At 39.5% G+C, this 19,749-nt stretch overlaps 3 protein-coding genes and 1 non-coding gene across 4 annotated transcripts; 2 read left to right on the forward strand and 2 right to left on the reverse strand.

Annotated features, from left to right (window-relative positions):
- The first annotated feature begins 157 nt into the window (after positions 1 to 157).
- Positions 158 to 5,552, forward strand: LOC149118184 (uncharacterized). Its single transcript, XM_089291072.1, has 5 exons — positions 158 to 443; positions 1,760 to 1,995; positions 2,456 to 2,582; positions 3,427 to 3,536; positions 4,073 to 5,552. Exons 1-5 carry the CDS (start codon positions 362 to 364, stop codon positions 4,433 to 4,435), a joined length of 918 nt encoding a protein of 305 aa, XP_089147198.1. The 5' UTR covers positions 158 to 361; the 3' UTR covers positions 4,436 to 5,552.
- An 835-nt stretch (positions 5,553 to 6,387) lies between these two features.
- Positions 6,388 to 10,339, forward strand: LOC149118185 (uncharacterized). The gene is made up of 3 exons (XM_089282309.1): positions 6,388 to 6,469; positions 7,917 to 8,197; positions 8,771 to 10,339. The coding sequence occupies exons 1-3, from the start codon at positions 6,388 to 6,390 to the stop codon at positions 9,050 to 9,052; spliced, it is 645 nt and encodes a 214-aa protein (XP_089138435.1). The 3' UTR covers positions 9,053 to 10,339.
- Positions 10,340 to 11,764: 1,425 nt separating this feature from the next.
- On the reverse strand, positions 11,765 to 11,837 carry Trnan-auu (transfer RNA asparagine (anticodon AUU)). The gene has a single exon. It is a non-coding gene; the product is annotated as a tRNA-Asn (tRNA).
- A 5,895-nt stretch (positions 11,838 to 17,732) lies between these two features.
- On the reverse strand, positions 17,733 to 19,157 carry LOC110061345 (uncharacterized). The gene has a single exon (XM_020768193.2). It carries the CDS (start codon positions 19,047 to 19,049, stop codon positions 18,222 to 18,224), a length of 828 nt encoding a protein of 275 aa, XP_020623852.2. The 5' UTR covers positions 19,050 to 19,157; the 3' UTR covers positions 17,733 to 18,221.
- Positions 19,158 to 19,749: the final 592 nt, after the last annotated feature.

The following is a 19,749-nucleotide window of genomic DNA, read 5'->3' on the forward strand; positions in this document are numbered from 1 at the left end:
CACAGCACGAAAGTGGCTTCAAACCAATAATAACACACTATTATGATGAGCTATAAGAAACGTAAACAACTTAAATTACTTCTTTGATTAAACATAATTTAAGATTGTCTTCCGCAGATTTGAATATTTCCTACTTGACAATTGGCATAATGCCAAACCTGCCATAACTTTCTAACTACATATCGGCCTCCAGAAGTAGATCTTGCGTCCGCAAAAAGCCGAAAAAGTCAGTTTCTTATAGCTTCATTGCACTTCAGAACGTCATTGATCAACACTTATCATTGTGTCTAATTCACAAGATAATGTGCAAATGTCTCACGTCCCTGAAAATTAACTGAACGATCTACGAAAACTTTCTACGATGAAGACTTCATCTCGTTTAAACTCCATAACAGTTTGGATTTTATTCTGGGTCCATTTTAACGACCGTGAAAAAGTGAAAGGTAAGTTTAAAGGCTTAAAGCGGAAGCGAAAAGTTTAAGAAAGAAAATTGTGTCGTTGTTTTGAACTCAGTGCCGAAGAGGTAAATGTTAAGGTAAGGTTCGGTGATCAATTCAAAAAAATGGCAAAATGTTTATTCTTTTATGTTGATATGGTGCGCGTGAGGGTTTGTGCGTTTTTCTCTCGTGAAGGTCTTGTCATAGGAAGTAATCAGATACAATTATTCTAAAGTTCCTCGCTTCTTAGCCATTTTTGAGTCGTCAAAGTCATGTCCAACACAGAACAACTAGCCTTAAGAATCAAATATTTTTTGTTATACCTCTTGAAATTAAATTAAATGTAAGCAATATTGGCGAAAAAGGAGTGCAGATCGAAATTAAGTTTTGCGAACTGACATACTGTTCCATTGGCAAAACATTGCAACCAAGAACCATCAAATGCACCTGCCCCCTTGTAAACTACAGCTAACTGAATATAATGGGGTCGATTCGTTTATACTGCAGGTGTTGTATATGTCATGCAGATTGCATGTACTACACACATTTCATTTCTTCAAGTGATGTGTATGAACAAGAGAGGACGATTCAATTCTTTTAATTGCTCAAACTTCCAAACGATGACTCATCAAAATGGCTCTATATGACTGAGAAAGTCACGAAAGCGCGCAACGTTAATTTGCACTGAGTGCAAATTAAAAATTCGCGATAAATTGACCTGCTCACAGCTAATCCCAATGAAGTAATTTTCTTAGTCGTGTAATGAGCTTGTTTATCAGCATATCACGTTGTCGGGTACCTCGTAGCCCGAGGTAATATTGATATTATTAAGCGAATTGTTGTTCAGCCAACTCACGAAACGTCAGCTTGACAACAGCGCTAAGCGATGAATTTAACTTTATCATCCTAAACTTGATAAACAGCCAAGTGTGTGAATATTTACTCGTGCAGGAGGTCTGATCTTCTGCAATAAAGGCAAAATAGTTAAAGATTTGGTTGGTTATCTTTCATATTAAATGATAGAAACAGCATCAACTGAAAACTCGAAAGAAAAAAAAAAAAAAACCCGAGTTCCAGATGAGATTTGAACCCACGACCCTCCATGATTAAGCCAGACGCTGTAACAACTGAGCTACTGGAGACTCTATGGCGAGCGAGGGTAAAATGTCGGTCTTTCACTGACCCTGCTAGGATAATTCCCATTGGGGGTTTCCAGACTCTTGAAACTAAACCACTGTGTTAGGCAGATTACTGCTTTATGAGGTATATATATACGTGATGTACGATCGAAACTAACGACCATACGATTACTTTCCTTGCAGCTTGCAGGACTATTGACTTCGTTCACAAGCTAACAAACAAGGCATTGCGAGGCCACGCCCTAAGTACTGTCCAAACAAAAGATTTTGACACCTGTCAGTTAAAATGCTACTTGAAGGACGACTGTGTGTCAATCAACTTTTCATCCAATGGAAAATGTGATCTCAACAGCATCGACCACACCCAGGGACCTGACGATTTGATAGAAGCAACAGACACTATATATTCTGCTATTGAAGTAAGTGTAACTTTTTTCCAGCATAAAACACAAAAGTTTTTACAGGACTTTTTTAGCACCTGCAAGTTACCAGATACATTACATTTCTAAGATTGAATATATTTACAATAATCACGGAGTAATGGAACGATTTATCTGTGTTTATATAATAACCAAATGAATGCGCGCGCTCTGATTGGTCAATCAGCTATGGTTTATTGTGCCATTAAACTCATGGAAATTTCGCGTGTATTCTGAATTATTGTATAAAAGCAATAGACCACAAGTTTCTATGGTTTAGAGACGTAATAAACTACTTGGGATGTTGGAAGAATACTAGAAGAACTCGTAAATCACGAGCCGCAGGCGAATTCTTCTCGTGTTCTTCCAACATCCTGCGTGGTTTATCAGCCTATACACCATAAAAACTTGTGGTCTATTGCTTAATTTACAACTGAAGTGCTGCTATGTTTATTCGTAGAATCCTTGCACCAGTTCTCCGTGTCTTGCTCAGCATCCTGACACTAAGTGTCAAGTCGGCTTTACTGACCGTGGCTACAGATGCATATGTGTTAAACAAGGTTTCACTGGTGAACGCTGTGAAAAAGGTATAGCATATATATATTTACGACGACAGCAACAACAACAACAACAACAACAACAACAACAACAAATCATTGTTTATTGTGGACATGGGTTAATTTAAAAGAACGCTCACAAGCCACTGCCCTGTGTTAGGAGAATTCTTTGTCTGTCATTTGTAACAAAACTGAGATGATCGAACGCTACCAACAGTGTTACGCGTCTATAAGTATAATATTGTCTCCATTATGATGTCTATGATATAGATCGAAGGAGGCCAAAGTTTGACTAATAATTGGCAGCTAGTGAAACATTATTTTGTCGATGATAGGACGAATAGAATGACAGGATAGGGCAGCGAATGAGCGAGGAAGGAGTCTTGAATCGTTAGTTTGTTTTTCATCGACTCTCTCTCTCCCCCCAACAAGCAGCTTTATTCATTGACCACATTTGTAAATGAGAATCGAATTTTAATGTTGTCATAAATGAGCTTTAAGTCGTTTAAGATGTGTTCTAATTTGACTGGAGGCCAAAGTAGGGTTCACTTCTTTCGATGTTAACTCTGGCAGTTTGGTGCTCATTTAAAAGAAAGAAATGGAAACAAAACTGCTTCCTACTTTCGACCAAATCTCGTTCCTAGAGTGAAAAAGGTAACAAGTCCTGTCTGGTGGTAACTGTTGCGGGTGTGGCCGAGCCAAGCAATGATCGAGCTTGCGGCTTCAACCACAGGAAACATGAGCACGAGATTAACCAAGTGGATGATATTGTAATGAGAAACTACGTGTTGAACACTCCTGGAGAGATTTGAGGCCTTGTTACAAAGTTGCAAAGGCTTTTGACTGGGTGATATATTTCATTTTTATTTTGCAGCTATCAGCATCTCTATTAATATTACGTCGTTTCCTAAACCAAATAATCAGCAAACCACCCCATTTAAACGGTCAATTATTGAAGTTAATGGGATAGACTACTGCAAAAGTGTAAGTCCATCTTATGACCTGTATAACTTAGTTAATCTAATAGACTCTTTTTGCCAAAAAAAAAAAAAATAGTGCCTTTCGAGTTTTTGACGGTTTGGATCAGTTGTTGGTATTTCATAAAGTCGCTTTGGGAAGTTGCTAATTTGATTCAAAAAGATGACGGATGCTTGCATTTATTTCGTTTTTAACTGACAATTATTCGACCTTTGAGGGAGGTGATGATTGTGGGGTAAGGGACTTGATCATCATCATCGGACTTGAAACAAAACCTTTACTGAGCTCAATTTGGCAACAGAAAGAGGGTTACGAAATACCTGATCCTCTGTGTTCACTTTTTCACAGAGTTGTGTGTTGTTTCCTTTTGTCTCTGACCATACAATGAACTAAATGTTTCCCCATCAGTAACACGATTCAGGGGTCTCAGAGCGTATTTATTCAAACCCATCCACACCCAACCTTCCCGATTGTCTCAGGTCAATCTCTCCATCACATCCGGCCGATCTAGGCTAAAACTATCTCTTTATAAATTCTTACAGAGCAGAGGTCACAACATCGTAACAGTTTATCCCAATGGTTCTATACACGCAAGCAAGGGCTTTGACACATACGGAGAAACAGATGAGGTCGCTGAAATGAAAGCATTTATCGAAAGCCTACCGGATAATTTTATAGTACTTATCGCAGTGTGGGATTCCACGAATCCCGGTACAATGCAGCAGATAGAAGGGGTAGAGAGTGCTCTGTCCAGCCTTGGAGCTGTAGCACCTGTGGTGCCGCTTGTGAGAGAGGCGTGGCTGCTTGTTGGACACAAAGGCCCTGAAAAGCCGGCGTGGATTCAGCAGCGACATGGTGCACGGAACGAGGGACCAGTCACGCTTTGGACCGAGATTGCATTGTAAGTCAGTTCACGGAACTCTCAGTTTTTCAAAGCAGAATTTAGCTAATCCTCGATAAGAATGTACTGTGAAATAATCATCAGCATTTGTAATCATTTGTATTTCAATACTGTTAATATAGCGCATGTATTTTCGGCAGTTTTTTTCGGCATAGATTATAAACTCTGTCTCGAATTGTATCTAATGCCGTGATCAACTGATATGAAGTTGACATAGTTAGTTTTTTATGTTGTAGTGAACATGGACGTTGCAGCACCGAAAACGTGTTTTCTTAGTGCAGCAAAGTAACAGAATATGAATAAAATATGTTAGTATGTAAGGCAATCGCTTATCCAGCAACCCATACACCATCTCAACACTACTACAACATTTTCTAAAACGATGAGTTGAGGCACTGTTGTTTTGCTTTCTTCGCTGTTTCTAGCCAAGGCATTTGTTTGAAGAAATATGTAGGTTCGGGATACCGATAGCCTTAATTATTGAAGGTAGCTTAGCGCAAGTGTTATATATCTCCATGACAACAAACTGAGTAATAAAAATAAACTGAACTGAGAAACTAACGAATACTCTCTCTGTTTCCTTCGGTAAATAAGAATTGTTGTCTCTATATAGTTTGAACGTTCAGCGTCAATCAAAGCTATACTTCATGAACGTGTAAGAAAAAAATACTCCAGCTAAGTTCTTAGTCTTTAACAACTGGCTGTTTATATTTGTCAGTGAAACTACGCGGAGATAATGGTGCTAGTATTTTTAACAAATCCTCGAACTAGATCATCTTATTATTACGTTATTTGTAATTATGTTTTTGTGCGTTAGCTTTTTCTAGTTTATTATGTTTTCTGATGTTTCCTTGCTTTTATGATTTTACAGACTTATTAGGTTGATATAGCTTTTACATTGTTTCATTATCATAGGCGTAGCCAAGAATGCTTTTTAAAATTCAGTTTTATATATGTACAATTATAAAAGTTACTAATTGTAGTTGTAATAGTGCAGATAGTTTGCTAAGGCTCCTTTTGATAATAGATTGAGCTCTGAGTCTGACAGAGTTTAGGGAGCTTTAGCAAACCACGACGACGAAGGCAATGTCAGCAAATAAAGAGTTTAATGAGAAAAACAATAGCTGTGCACCTGCGTCCTAAATCTTTGTACATTTCTTAGCCGTCCTCTGCAAAACAAGAACGTGAAATGAGCAAGTTCTGTGTTGCCTGAGGAACGCCATCGACGACGGCTAATTTTTTTTACGTTCGGAACTGAGCGCTATCATTGCATATTTAGCCTGAACACGTCAGCTAGAGCCATTGGCCTAGTGAACAGACTGATTAAGAAAATCGCGAACTTCGCTGGTAAAACTGAATATAAATTCCTTTTCGACTAGGTGTCGTCCGCGGCGTCGCCGTCGTCGTTGCTTAAGCTCCCTGATATAGCTTTACCACCACCACCACCATCATCATCATCATTGCTCTTTGCGCCCGCGATGCGCATAAAGGCTGCATCGTCAGTAGCAATGGTAAATTATTCATAATTGTGTTAGTGATAATTGAAATCCTTGTGAGAATTACCTATTTAATTAGAGAAGTAGCGTGAAAGTGGTTCAAAAGGAATAATTGCCCTCTGTTATGATAAGCTAGGAGAAACGTAAACAACTTTAATTACTTGTTTAATTAAACCTAGTTTAAGATTGTACTTTGCACACATAAATATTTGTTCCATGACTATTGGCTAAATGCCAAACCTGCCACAACTCCTCAACAGCTTATGTGTGCCCATATGTACTTCTTGCGTTCGCAAAAAGCCCAAAAAGGTCAGTTCCTTACAGCTTCGTTCAATGTGCTACAGATCGTCAGTTATCGACACTTATATGTCTAACCGACAAGGCACCATACAAAACAATGTCTCACGTCCATCATTAGCTATCATTAATTAGCTGAACGAGATAAGATACGTTTTCCACAATGAAGGCTGCGTCTCTTTTAAACTCCACAACTGTTTGGATTTTATTCTGGGTCTACTTCAAGGATAGAGAAAGAGTGAAAGGTGAGTATTTTTAGTGGACGTAGAAAATTTTAAACAAGAAAAGTGTGTCGCTGTTTTTAACTGACAGAAACCCGTCGAAAAGGTTCGTGTTTGGGTTAGACTCACTACTGAGTTGACAAAAAAAGAGAAAAGAAAAAAAACACGGCAAAATATTTATCATCTATGTTCATATAGTGTATGTGGAAGCAAAAACAAAAAATGATCAGGATGATAATCTCTTGGTGAAAGTTTGTGCGTTTTTCTCAGTTCCCTGTAGGTCTTGCAATGGGAAATAATGAGATATAAGTATTTTAAAGTTCTGACGCTCTAGCTGGTTGTATTCGAGTCATTGGAAAGAGACGTTCAACACAGAACAACTAGCCTTAAACATTACTGATCAAATATTTCTTGTGACACCTCTTGAAATTAAACAAGCACAGATCGAAATAAAGTTTTGCAAACGGACAGTTTTATCGGCAAAACATTGCAACCACAGACCAGGACACCTGCTAAGTGACTAATTACCATAAGGTCGATTCGTTTATACTGCAGGTGTTGAATATGTCAGGCAGATTGTATGCACGACATATTTTTGAACTGAAATTTCCTCAAGTGATGTGTATGAACGAGACAGGACAATTAAGCTAGGGAACGTTTTCCAATTCCCTGTGGTAATTTCAGGGATCTGTTTGATCAGCCTCAAATATTTATGTGTGCAAAGTACAATCCAGGGAGCGGGAAGAACAGAGTCCCCGGAAACGAGCTCCTTTCCGGGGACTCTGTACTTCCCGCCCTCTGGGAACGAGACTGCTATCTGATTAGTAATCTTAGGAATGCGAGTGGAATTAAGTATTTTACACTGAGTAGTGTAAAGCCTTTTGCTCGAGCTTCCATACGATTACTCATTTATTATATGCCTGAGAAAGTTACGAAAGCGCGCGCGCTAATTTGTACTGCAGTGCAAATTAAAAACAACGACAAATTGGCCTGTTCTCAGCTTCAGCCAGTCACAATGAAGTAATTTTCTCAGTCATATATTAAATTTATTGATATATCACGTTGTCAGTTACCTCGTAACCCAAGGCAGCATTGATGTTTTACACGAAAAGAATTAGCTCGAATTGTTGTTTAGTCAACTTACGAAACGTCCGCTTCACAAGCGCACTAAGGCGGCCAATTTAGCTTGATCTACTCGCAAACCGCGATATTTTCTTCCTTCGAAACCCCAGGCCGCTTTCGTTATTTCCTAAAAACTGATCAGTATTTAACAAATTCTTTCGGAGGTGTTAGCTCAATAATCGATAATTTCTGCAGTTATCGTAAGATACAAAATGGCCAGGTTCTGCAAGACAGTCACTACTCTGTGGTCCTGAGCTTGTTCTGATTCGTCTTCTGCTCACTTAAGGGATCTGAATGTCACGTGTCTTGTCAGACTCTCGAAACTAAACCACCGTATTGGTCAGAATAGCGCACACGATCAAAAGTAACGACCATACGATTATTCTCCTTGCAGCTTGCAGAACTATTAACTTCGTTCACAAGCTAACAAACAAGGCATTGCGAGGCCACGCCCTAAGTACTGTCCAAACAAAAGATTTTGACACCTGTCAGTTAAAATGCTACTTGATTGACGACTGTGTGTCAATCAACTTTTCATCCAATGGAAAATGTGATCTCAGCAGACTCGACCACACCCAGAGACCTGACGGTTTGATAGAAGCGACAGACACTATATATTCTTCTATTGAGGTAAGTGTAACTTTTTTGCCAGCATAAAGCACAAAAGTTTTACAAGACCTCTTTAGTAACTGCAAGTTGCCAGATACATTTCTAAGATTAAACATATCTGGTTGCCGAGCTCTTTAGCTACATGTAGTTATAAACCGACAACGTTAATCGAACTAGCTAGGTTCTAGCCACTCGCATACATTTAAATATACATCTGTAAACTGATATATTGTAAAGGTGAATTTTCGTTTACGATCTCAGTGAATGATTTCGCAAACGAGCAACCATCTGATTATAGTTTCCGGTATAGACACACTAAACTTGTACATTTGTAAACGCTGACGTCACGACGCATTGCCAGCGCATTTTTTAAATTTCTTTAATGCCAGTCTTGTACCTAGGTGGACTCGTGTGATATCGGATATTATCTAGACCATTTAAGATTTCTTTATTGAGATCATGAATGTTTGGTCCGGTGTGAACCCCCAGACTCGTGTGGACGAAAACATTTGTATCCGTTTACAGACAAAGTATACATGTGGACATAACGTTAGAAGTCGCTAACTGATTAGTTACTGCTATGTTTATTCGTAGAATCCTTGCGCCAGTTCTCCGTGTCTTGCTCAGCATCCTGACAAGTGTCAAGCCGGCTTTACTGACCGTGGCTACAGATGCATATGTGTTAAACAAGGTTTCACTGGTGAGCACTGTGGGAAAGGTATGGCATATCTACAACTACAACGACAACAACAGCAACAAAATTCTTGTTTATTGCTGACATGGCTCAATTTAAACGAATGCTTAAAAGCCACTGCCCCATGTTACGAAAACTCTCTGTCGGTCATGTGTAACAAAATTGAGATGATTGAATGCTAACAACAATGTTTGTTCTTATTTTTACGCATCTATGAGTATGATCATTGTATTAATTATCCTGTCTATGATATAAATCACACAAAGCTATTTCAGTTTAGCTGCAGAAGGCGCACTAGTAAACGATCAATACTTCAGAAGTTTCACTAATACCGGTAATTAGAAAAGTCAGGAGTGACCAATTGGGTCCCTCTTTAAAAGGTCACCATGCCCGGCCACATCTACTAAACTTTCAACAGCTGGTGAAACAGATTGTCGGAGACTCGGATAAGACGAGTAGAAGGAGGTCAATGGAGCGATGAAAAGGACTCTCTTCTCTCTTCATTCGTTGGTTTGTCCTCTACCCAACCCCTTCCTCAAACAAGCAGCTTTTTTTCACATATTTAAGTCGTTTCAGCTAATCGAAATTTTGATATTTTAATTTGATTAGAGGCTAAAGTTGGGTTCAGAAGTCATTCTCCTTATGCTGTAGTCTTAGCCGGGAAAGACACTAGCTTAAATGCCCTAGCATAAATGGTTGCACCTGAAATGTAGGGAAAAAATGGTTTCTAAACTTCACTCATTGCAATACATTTCTTTCGATGTTAGCTCTGGGAGTTTGCTGGCTCATACCTCACCACGATAGAGACCATCAAGTTGTGATACGAGAAAGAGTCAGTTTATCAATCAGAAAAAAAGTGCGCGCGTGTCGGCCAGTGCCATTTTGGCGCGAAAGAAATTAACCTTAGCAGCCGTCGTCACTAATGCTATAGTAGCGAAAACGAAAAAAGAAGTTCTTGAAAGTTTGTGTTGCTCAAACGGTTATAATCACGAAATGGCTTGCCTAACCCTCTTCACAAAAGTAACTCGAAATAATGGTTTAATTTAATATGTTACTCATTTGAAGAGAGAAATTCAAAAAAGCTGCTTCCTGCTTTCGGCCAAATCTCGTTCTCCAACTTATAAAGTTGGACTTAAAAAGTCTTTCCGCGTGGTAATTTTCTCTATAGGAAGAGGGCAAGCCAAGCAATGATCGAGCTTGCGGCTTCACCCACAGCCTGGAAACATGAGCACGAGATTAACCAACTGGATGATATTGTAATGAGAATCTACGTGTTACACACTCCTGAAGAGATTTGAGGTCTTACTACTAAAGTTCCAAAGGTTTTTGACTATGTGATTTAATTTTTAATTTGCAGCTATCAGCATCTCTATTTTTATTAAGTCTTGTGCAAAACCAGATGATCTGAAAACCACTCCATTTGTACAGTCAATTATTAAAGTCAATGGGATAGACTACTGCAAAAAGGCAAGTTCACTTTGATGAATTTTAGGTGACCTTATGACCTGTATAACCGAATTAATCCAACAGAATCTTTTACCAAACGTTTGGACTTACGCTCGGAGTTCTTGACGATTAGGATCTTTTTGGCAATTTCGTAAAGTACGTTTTGGAAGTTTGTTTTGTTTTGCTGGTATGATTCAGAGAGTTGAAGACAGTTTGCATCTATTTCCTTTTTATCTATTGATTCAACCTTCGAGGGAGGTGTTAGGGGTTGATAATGGTGACACGAGTTAGCGATCTCTCTGTTTTTCCTCTGTTGTGCGCAGTACCGGTATTTATCCAAACCCATCCTCGTCCACTCTACCCATGCCAATCACCTGTTCAATCTCTCCATCAAGTCGAGATAAAGCTTCTGTCAAGGTAACAGAAATAATCAAGGCTAAAACTATTTCCTAATCAATTCTTACAGAGCAGAGGTCACAATATCGTGACAGTTTATCTCAATGGCAGTATACACGCAACCAAGGGCTTCGACACATTCGGCAGTAAACCGACACAAGGCTTCTAAAATGAAAACGTTTATCGAAGGCCTTCCGGATAACTTGATCGTACGTATTGGAGTGTGGGATTCCACGAATCCTGAGAGGATAGAGCTGATAAAAGGATGGAAGAGTGCTCTGTCCAGCCTTGGAGCTGTAGCACCTGCGGTGCCGCTTCGGAGAGAGCCGTGGCTGCTTGTTGGACACAAGGGCCCTGAAAAGCCGGCGTGGATTCAGCAGCGACATGGTGCGCGGAACATGGGACCAATCAGGCACGCTTTGAACCGAGACTGCATTGTAAGTCAGGGCACGAAACTCTCCGTTTTTCAAAGCAGAATTCGATAAGCACCTGTTGTAACTTTGTAGCTTGTCTGTTTTAGGGATTTGCAATGTTGTACACGGCTTTTCGCACAGTTTTTCCGGCATAGATTATTTAGTGAAACCTGTATTAAGCGGACACCCTCTAGAAAGTGCGGTGGACACCAGTTTGAGTCCCTAAATTGTCTTTCCATATTTACTGTAAAATAAACCTGCATTCAGCGGACACCTCTGTTAAGCGGACGCGGACACCAATATTAAGCCATTTTGTTGCACAAAACCTGCAATAAGCGGACACTTCAAGGGCCTTTTACTTCTAAAAGCTCAGCTCGGACTACTTAAACATTGTTCAGCGATGTCGTTTTAAAGCTAAATGATTACTCCAGATTGATGCATTGACTGACTGGACATTGTGCTATGACCAGTCTCTGTTCTTACACTGTGTTGCACTGCACTGTGTTACAAAAGGTTAATAATTAACTATTATTGCTGAACCGTGATAAGTTAATAAAGATGGTGAATTTTAAGCTCGGTAATGAAATGTGAAGGTGAATTAATCAACATGACACGAGCGTGGGACAAAGAAAAATTCTGAGTCCCCGACAGGAATCGAACCCATGACCTCCCGAACAATGGACGGGCGCTCTATCCACTGAGCTACGAGAACTCATGGAGAGCAAGGTCATTTAACTGAGTTCATATATGACAGGTGTCCTGCATACTGCTAGGATCAACACTATCGAAGTCATCGTGAGTAGTGATAAGTTAATAAAGATGGAGAATTTTAAGTTCGGTAATGAGGAATTACCATTTTCCACATGAGTTCTCGTAGCTCAGTGGATAGAACGCCCGTCCGGTGTTCGGGAGGTCATGGGTTCGATTCCTGTCGGGGACTCAGAATTTTTCTTTGTCCCGCGCTCGTGTCATGTTGATTAATCCACCTTCATATTGCTGAACCTGTTTAGAGCGGATACCCTTTAGGGACCGTTCATTTTTTATCAGGTAGGGGGAGGCTGGTGGGATTTGGGGGGGGGGGCATGCGAAAAAAAATGGCTTTCGAGGGGTGGCCATCCCAAAAAAATAATTGAAAAAGGGGAGGTCACGTGAAATATTTTAGTAAAACTTTAAAATGGCGTGATGACAAAAAAATTGCTATAGAATAAACATAGAAGGCAGGATACAAATTTATTACAAACTTTCCTTCTGCTTTAAAAAAACGTTTGGCGACAAAAAGCATTTGTAGTTACTGAAAAGAAGTATTTAACACTGTTATTTTCGAATGCAACTTTCACTGGCACTCATCTTCATCTTCGCTGTCGTCGAGTTCTTCGTCGCCGCTTGTGCTGCTATGGGAGTCTCTTTCACCGATGCTGCAAGAAGCAGCAATGCTTTCCGTCAGAGTGTACTCTTCAGGGTACATGAAGGTGTAAACATAATCTCTGACTTCCTGCTCAAAGTTGGTGGTGATTCTGCTTCTTGCAGCATTGGTGAAATAATTCCCTTCCAAGAGCTGTGCGACGACGTGGCAACATCCTCAACTTTAATACACTCTTCCGGGACGGCCGTTCTAGGAGGGTACACAAGGCATTGTGGAAGATCATTTCTTAGCGGGTTTCCAACACAGATTCCATAAACTCGTTGGACGTTGTTTTCAGTCCGCTTCCTCTTTCTTTCATTTGACTTTCTACGGTTTTCTTTTTTCCCTCTCCTTTTGTTGATGTGCTGTTTGAGTATGCCCTTGAATATGCTGTTATAATTGCTCTTATTTTCTAGTGCTTCCATGTCCTACGTAACCTTCGTCAACTTAGCTTCTATACATTTGATCTGTTTTACATTAAAACTGTGGGCATTCATCAATTCAGATGAGGGAGATGCCAATGAGAGGCCAAATGCCACACGCTCAGGGCGAGCCATAACTAGGAGATCCGAAATTGACTTCTCTTTCTTTTGATTTGTTTTTCAAACAACAGCTCTCTGTAGTATAGGGATTGTAAATATTGTCTTCACAGTGAGCACAAAACGTGAAGTAGGGGGATAATAGAGAAATATTAAAAAAGTTGAAATCTAAATATTGTTTGTTCAATTGTTTTTTTTGGGGGGGGGGTCATCCCCAAAAATGACCGCTATAAGGGGGGGGGGCATGTGAAAAAATTGGTAAGCTGAGGGGGGGTCATGCGATTTTTAAATCGTGCTTCCCAAATCCCACCAGCCCCCCCTCCCTCATAAAAAATGAACGGTCCCTTATTAAGCGAAAACTAGTGAGTGTCCCAAGGGTCTCCCCTTAATACAGATTTCACTGTAGACATATAAATATGTCCGTCTCGAATTATAAATAATCACTTTCAAATCTATTGATATGTTGTATGAAATTAACCTTTTATTCATTATTTACTTCGTGGTGGAAATGAATGACGCAGTACCAGAAACGTGTTTCCTTTAGAAGATCTTCAAGATCTTCAAGATCCTACACTGAATGTAGCACAATATTAACTGCAGTTTATGTAGCAAATTAACAGAATTTGAATAAAATATGTTAGTTTAAAAGCGCAATCATCTTTCCAACAACCGGTTCCCTTACTCCACCTTCGCACCACTACAAAAATTTGTAAAACTAGTTGAGGCACTTTTGTTTCGTTACCTTCTTTATTTCTAACAAAGGCATCTGCGTGATCATAAATGCAAGTTTGGGGATAGCCTCAACTATTTTGCAAGTAGGTTAAGGTGGCTTGCTGGCACAAGTGTTACATATCTCCATGACAACAAACTGAAGTGACAAACTAACGAATACTCACCCTGTTTCCGTCGGTAAATAATAATTGTTGTCAAGGCGGAAATGCAGAGATGATCTCGTAAATTGTTTTTTAATATCTCTAGTATGATGTCTGAAAATGTTAGTTTGATTTGGCAATGACTGATCTCCGTTAAAGGTTCTTTAAACTGCATTGTACTTCTCTAAAAACACATTTTATCGATCACTCTTTTCTTTACAGGCTTAGTAAGGTAGTTAGTTTTACTTTCGGATGAGGAGCCATTTTAAAGTCGGTATTCTTCTTCTTCTTCTTATTATTATTATTATTATTATTATTGTTATTATTTATTATTATCTTTTAGCTTATAAACCTCATCGGCTATAAGCTTTAGATACCGAACAGCCATTAAAATTCAGTCAGTTCTCGTGGACAGGATCTTGATTTAAAAAAAAAAAAAAAACGTCAGTGAACAGAGTTTTGCTAGTAGTACGAGGAAAAAAGAGAATGTTCGGGTTTCATAACAAGCCGATTTTCTTTAAAAAACTAAACCCAAAGTAATTACCCAACCAATCACAAAGCACACAATGGACACAGACAATCCAAAGAACCAATCAAAACTTGAAGCAAGTGCATGTAGCTGACGCGAAGGGCGGGAAACACGCGAGCGCAACGCTAGTTTTACTTCAGACTGGATGACAAAGTGGTGCGAATGTTTGAAGCCAATCGTTTAGCGTTATCATTCAAAACCAAAGCAAATGCGAATTTACTTGGACAGTCAAGTGAAAACCACTCTATATCGATAGTTATTTAACATATGATTTGTATCATATTCAAGGTGGTCTCTTCAAAGTAGTGGTTAAAGTAAATACTGGACTCAAACCTGATCTCAAATGAGCCGCACGAACCAATTAAAACTCTAAGATAAATTTTCTCTTTAATCCAGGTTATGGAAGACAAAACTACAGAAAGGAATCCGCCATAGTGTGGAGATAGATGAAGCAGTTTATCCGTTCCGTTGTAGTTACTCCCTTTTATGCGCTGTTAATAGTTTTCTTTTCCAAACTTGAGGGCCATTACGTGATCTTCATCAGCACCCCACCTCTGTCCCACCCACTTTAAGATCTGCCGCATGGACCTGAACTTATATCACACGCCCTTTCAAGGGGGATTTAATCAGAAGTTTTCAATATAACACACTAAACACCTATCCGATATCATAACGGAAAGCTGAAGTGAAGTTTGCACGCAAAACACTTTAAGTACATACTAGTTAAATCTAGAACCCCTGCCCTGTCACGTTATATGCAGTTTTGCTTTAACATCCTTTATTTCTGAGTTCTCGTACGTCAAATCGATCCATAGAAAAAACTTAGCCCCAAAAAGTTCTGTATGGTCATAAAAAGAAGAGCATTTGGTATAACAATAGATAGATGTATGCTGAAATAAGAATATAAGAGTTTATTGGCCTAGGAAGATTATACTGCGGCCGGATGGGAATCATGGCAGAGTACAACCGCAAGGATTGTGGAGGAATAAAACGGTATAAACCTACTCAAACGTTAGCTTTCCCCCACTAAGACAATATTAAAAGAATTGGGACTGAGTGAATTTAGGTTAAGTCATGTTTTGCACCATATTATGGATACGGTACAATAGCGCACTGCGTTATATCATGTCCCCTAGAGTTGATTATATTGTTTGAAAGTTCAGCGTCAATCAAAGCTATACTGCATGAATCTGAAAGAAAAAAAAACACTAAGTGCATTCTGGGTTCTTGGACTCCTGCTGCGTTCTTAGTCTTGAACTACTGGCAGTTTATATTTGACAGTGGAACTACGCAGAAAATGGTGCTTTAATTTTCAACAAATTTTCGAATTACATCCGTATTATTTCGCTATTTGTAATTATTTTGTACTAAAGCCCTCTCTATATTTTATTTCTTTTCTTCGCTCTCATAATTTTATTTACTTACAAGGTTAACTAGATTTAACATGGTTTTATTATCTCATGCGTAGCTTACAATGCTTCATAAATCAGTTTTAAATATTTAAAAAAATGTAATAGTTAATTCTGAGCTTGTAGTAGTCTAGTTTGCCAAGGCTCCTTTGAAAACAGAGGCAGCTCTGATACTGACTTGGCTACCCAAGCTCAAGATCTAAGTCTCTTGCTTGGCTTATATAAATAATTAAACGTGTCTATACTTATCATTGGATGTTTAAGTTTCGTGCGCGAAAACTAGAGTGCACTGGGCAAACTGGGCCTCAGCAGGGCAACACGTCGAAACTTTCCTTGCCTTCTGTTAGAATTTGCAAATTATACTTGCTCATGATTTGTTTGACCTGTCGGGATACGCTATAAGCTACTTAGTCATTACTGACCGGGAGTTTGAAATTTTAAAACATTCAGTCTCCAGTTTTGTACAGGCGAATTTGAAAAATCATCTCGGCTTTACCATACCTCGCTGGCCACATCCCTTGAAAACAAATGGGAGAAAGCATGCAGTTTAAACTTTCCTTTTCCTGTTATGTATGTTCAGTTTCGTACGAACAGCTGGGCCCCAGCTGGGCTACACGTGCAAACTTTGCTTGAGTAATGCCAGAATTTGTAAATTATACTTGCATAGGATCCGTTTGACCTATCCGGATACTCTTTACTTAGTCAATACTGACTGGGAGTTTGAAATTTTGAAAGACACTCTCATGTTTTGTGCAGGCGAATAATAAACTCGGCTGTACCTTACCTCGCTGACTATCCTTTGAAAACAAATGGGAGGGAGTATAGTAAATTTGAAAGTAAATTTATGAAATCGATCCCTCATGAACGGAAAAAGTTGGAAGTGACTGAAAGTGAAGCTGTTGTAAGTTTTGCCTCATGGCTACCCACTCGCAAGCAGTAGGTCATGTTGAAAAGTCCATGATAGCACAGCCATTCAAATTCACTTATTTGAAATAGATCAGGGCTGGTTAATTGACTGGCCACAAACTTAGTTTAGATGAAGATGGCTGAAGAAAGGACTGACACTCAAAACGTCAGCAGTCGATGTGCCATATCGAACAAAATAACTGTTTTCACTTTCCCACCCACGCAGCATAACAGTATTCTAAGAAGGTCATCTCTTGAGCAGTTTGAAAAATAAACTGCTAATCAATAACAGAACAAGCCTAAAAGAGAAGACTAGTGCTTAATCAGTTTAACTTGAATTGAAAATACTCCTTCTTTTGTAAGTCGTTGGTAATAAATCTTTAGTAAACCTTGGACCGACTAATCCTAGCATGCGGTTTACCAAAGCTAACAGGGAGTATGAACTGCGAGAAAAACAAGCCTGTGCATGTTGCGCATGCGCATGACACTTTCTTTCTTATAGTTTCTTTCTTCAAAGAAGACAAAGCTAATTTCTCGCTGACAGTTTTCAATAGTTGTTATATCCACCCGAAGCAATTAAGTTCCCCCTTAAAGCAGTTTCTTTGTTCGGTCAATTTTACACTGCATTTAAATTCTCTCCGCAGGCAAAGTTTAAGTTAGGCTTGCGTCTCCTCTTCAGATTGTCAATTAATTATGTTGTAGGTAATCTTCTCCTAAGACACGTCATGATATCGCTGTATGTCAAACAGTTAAGTCAAACTCCAGCTTTCAGCTCCCGAAAAGTTCATAAAGGATTCTCCCCTCCAAATTCGCGTGTTTACAAGCGCAAGATTTCACATCTTCCACGGTTCTAAGATCTACCAAGAACTAAACTTGTGTTGCAACTTAAGCCGAATAATGTCTCCATTAGCACTTATATTGAGTGCATTAAACACAAAACAATGTCAAAATAGTGTCGGAAATTTTTCTTTATTTTTCTTTCCCCATTCTTCAATATATATAGCTCACCCAGCTTTGAACCATGAAATAAGGTAATACCACTAACTATTTTCCTTATAATACAAAGAATGATTTTAGCTGAGAAAAAGACCGGAATTAAAAGACAATATGTGCGATCGTTAAACTTACATAAACAAATGCAATTTGCGGTTTTCAAGTTGTGTTCATGAATTAATATCACTCGTCCGCACGCAACACAAACTTGCGTTGTTGATTTCAAGATCTAAACATGAAAATGGATATTATTTTTCCCCCTTTTTCTTGTTTGACTTTCTCATACATAGGAATGATTGGAAAGTTTTTTTCTGGATAAACTAGGACCCGAGAATAACTTTGTAAGATACTAAATACATAAAATTAAATTATCATAATCCAGACGTTATATATAAATTATGTTCTTGTCCTTAATTCATGTCTTTGTTCTATTTTGTATAGTCTATTTAATGCGGAGGCGAAAGTAAACTCTGCACGTCGAAGCTTCTTCTTCGTCCTGATTCGTGTTCAGGCGAACACTGTTCGATCGAAACGCAGTCGATCTCTCTGTCTCTGATTTCATCACGCTCGCGTTCTTCGTATCTCGGCGGAGTTGTCTCCCTTTGGGCGATCGTGCTCGGCTTTGCTTCTTCGCTGAAAAAGGCGAAGTAACGGTGAGGATCGGCCAGAAGTCGCTCGGATTTCAAATCCAACTTTAGACACGGCTTCCCAGCTCTTCTCCGGCGATAGTCTCCGTGCAAGAAGTCTTCGTAATACATGGGGCAAATCGTCCAGAAATGTCCCTTTCCATTTGGACTTCGACCAGCCTTGATGAAGCAATCGTTTAGCGACAGATTGTGTCGAATGCTGTTCCTCCAACCACTGCCTTTGGTCCTGAAGTACGGATAGCGTGTTAGGATGTAACTGTAAATGTCGCTTAGCACAAGCTTCTTCTCCGGAGAGCTGAGGATGGCTTCCGCGATGAGCCCAATGTAGGATTGACTTGGTTTCTCGTACGATCTAGCCAGGGAACTTCCAGAGGGTAGGAAGAAACCACAGCTTCCTAGGGAGGGTACAGTCGGCCAAAAGCTTGTGTACTCCAACGGGGTAACAGCTGGTGGAGGAGGAGGCCCGTGACAGTTCAATTTGGAGTGTGGTAGTCCCCACGAATACCACGGTCCGAGATCAAAGGCTGGTGGAACAGCGCTAGGCCACGTTACTGCACTAACGGACGGAACAGACGGAAAATAATCCGCACCTTTTTCGTAGTTTGAGACAGGACTAAACGCTGACATCTTCTTCTGTAAATGATTTCCTGAATAAGCAAAGACAGATAAGTCTTAATCCAACTGTGACAGTCAAGTGGCCTTCAAGTTGCTTCACAAAGCACTATAGCATTTTGCAAACGCGTTCCAGTTTATAAACGCTAGGCAAGCGTGTCACGTGACCGAGCCAATACGGCGACTTGTAAGCGGTCTTTTGTTCTTACGGTAGTGGTGGAGGATCGTGGGAACTGTAACATTACGACCACATGCGGAGAATATTTATAGCGTTTATATTTGAAGTGGGAACAAGAATGTGATCCCCGGGGTTGCACGCATGGGTAACCGAATTGACATCCCCGCTTTCAAAAAGAACATGGAGAAACACGTTTCCAACCTGATTTTGTGTTTTTAGCTTTTCCTAAGACGCAGATTAACACAACTGGAGTTTTTTGTGAATTGTTTTGGCCGACTTGCGTGTTTGTAGTCTTGGGCTGATTTTCCATTAATCCCCCCTCACTGTTAATCTATTTATCACCCGTAAGCAACATCGCTAAGCCGAATGCGATAAGTGCTTTAAAAAGTGTGTATATTTTGATCTTTTAGTTGGTTTTATCCATTTAATTAGTCCATTGTCTAGAGAATTACAAGTCAGCCAAGTAAATCCCGGAAACAAAGGGAAATTTTTTGGCACGTTTTGTTTGCCTTCATGGTTTGTAAGAAACACGATAAC

Source organism: Orbicella faveolata, unplaced genomic scaffold, assembly GCF_042242905.1.
Source record: "Orbicella faveolata isolate gen_17 unplaced genomic scaffold, um_ofav_v1 contig_1, whole genome shotgun sequence".
In the NCBI taxonomy this organism is placed as follows: Eukaryota; Metazoa; Cnidaria; class Anthozoa; order Scleractinia; family Merulinidae; genus Orbicella; species Orbicella faveolata.

Coding starts and splice junctions, on each gene's coding strand:
- LOC149118184 (XM_089291072.1), top strand. CDS start 362: ATGAAGACTTCATCTCGTTTAAACTCCATAACAGTTTGGATTTTATTC. Junction 2,583..3,426: donor TGGTGAACGCTGTGAAAAAG/GTATAGCATATA, acceptor TTTATTTTGCAG/CTATCAGCATCTCTATTAAT. Junction 3,537..4,072: donor GGATAGACTACTGCAAAAGT/GTAAGTCCATCT, acceptor AAATTCTTACAG/AGCAGAGGTCACAACATCGT.
- LOC149118185 (XM_089282309.1), top strand. CDS start 6,388: ATGAAGGCTGCGTCTCTTTTAAACTCCACAACTGTTTGGATTTTATTC. Junction 6,470..7,916: donor GGATAGAGAAAGAGTGAAAG/GTGAGTATTTTT, acceptor TGGTCAGAATAG/CGCACACGATCAAAAGTAAC. Junction 8,198..8,770: donor CTATATATTCTTCTATTGAG/GTAAGTGTAACT, acceptor GTTTATTCGTAG/AATCCTTGCGCCAGTTCTCC.
- LOC110061345 (XM_020768193.2), bottom strand. CDS start 19,049: ATGTCAGCGTTTAGTCCTGTCTCAAACTACGAAAAAGGTGCGGATTAT.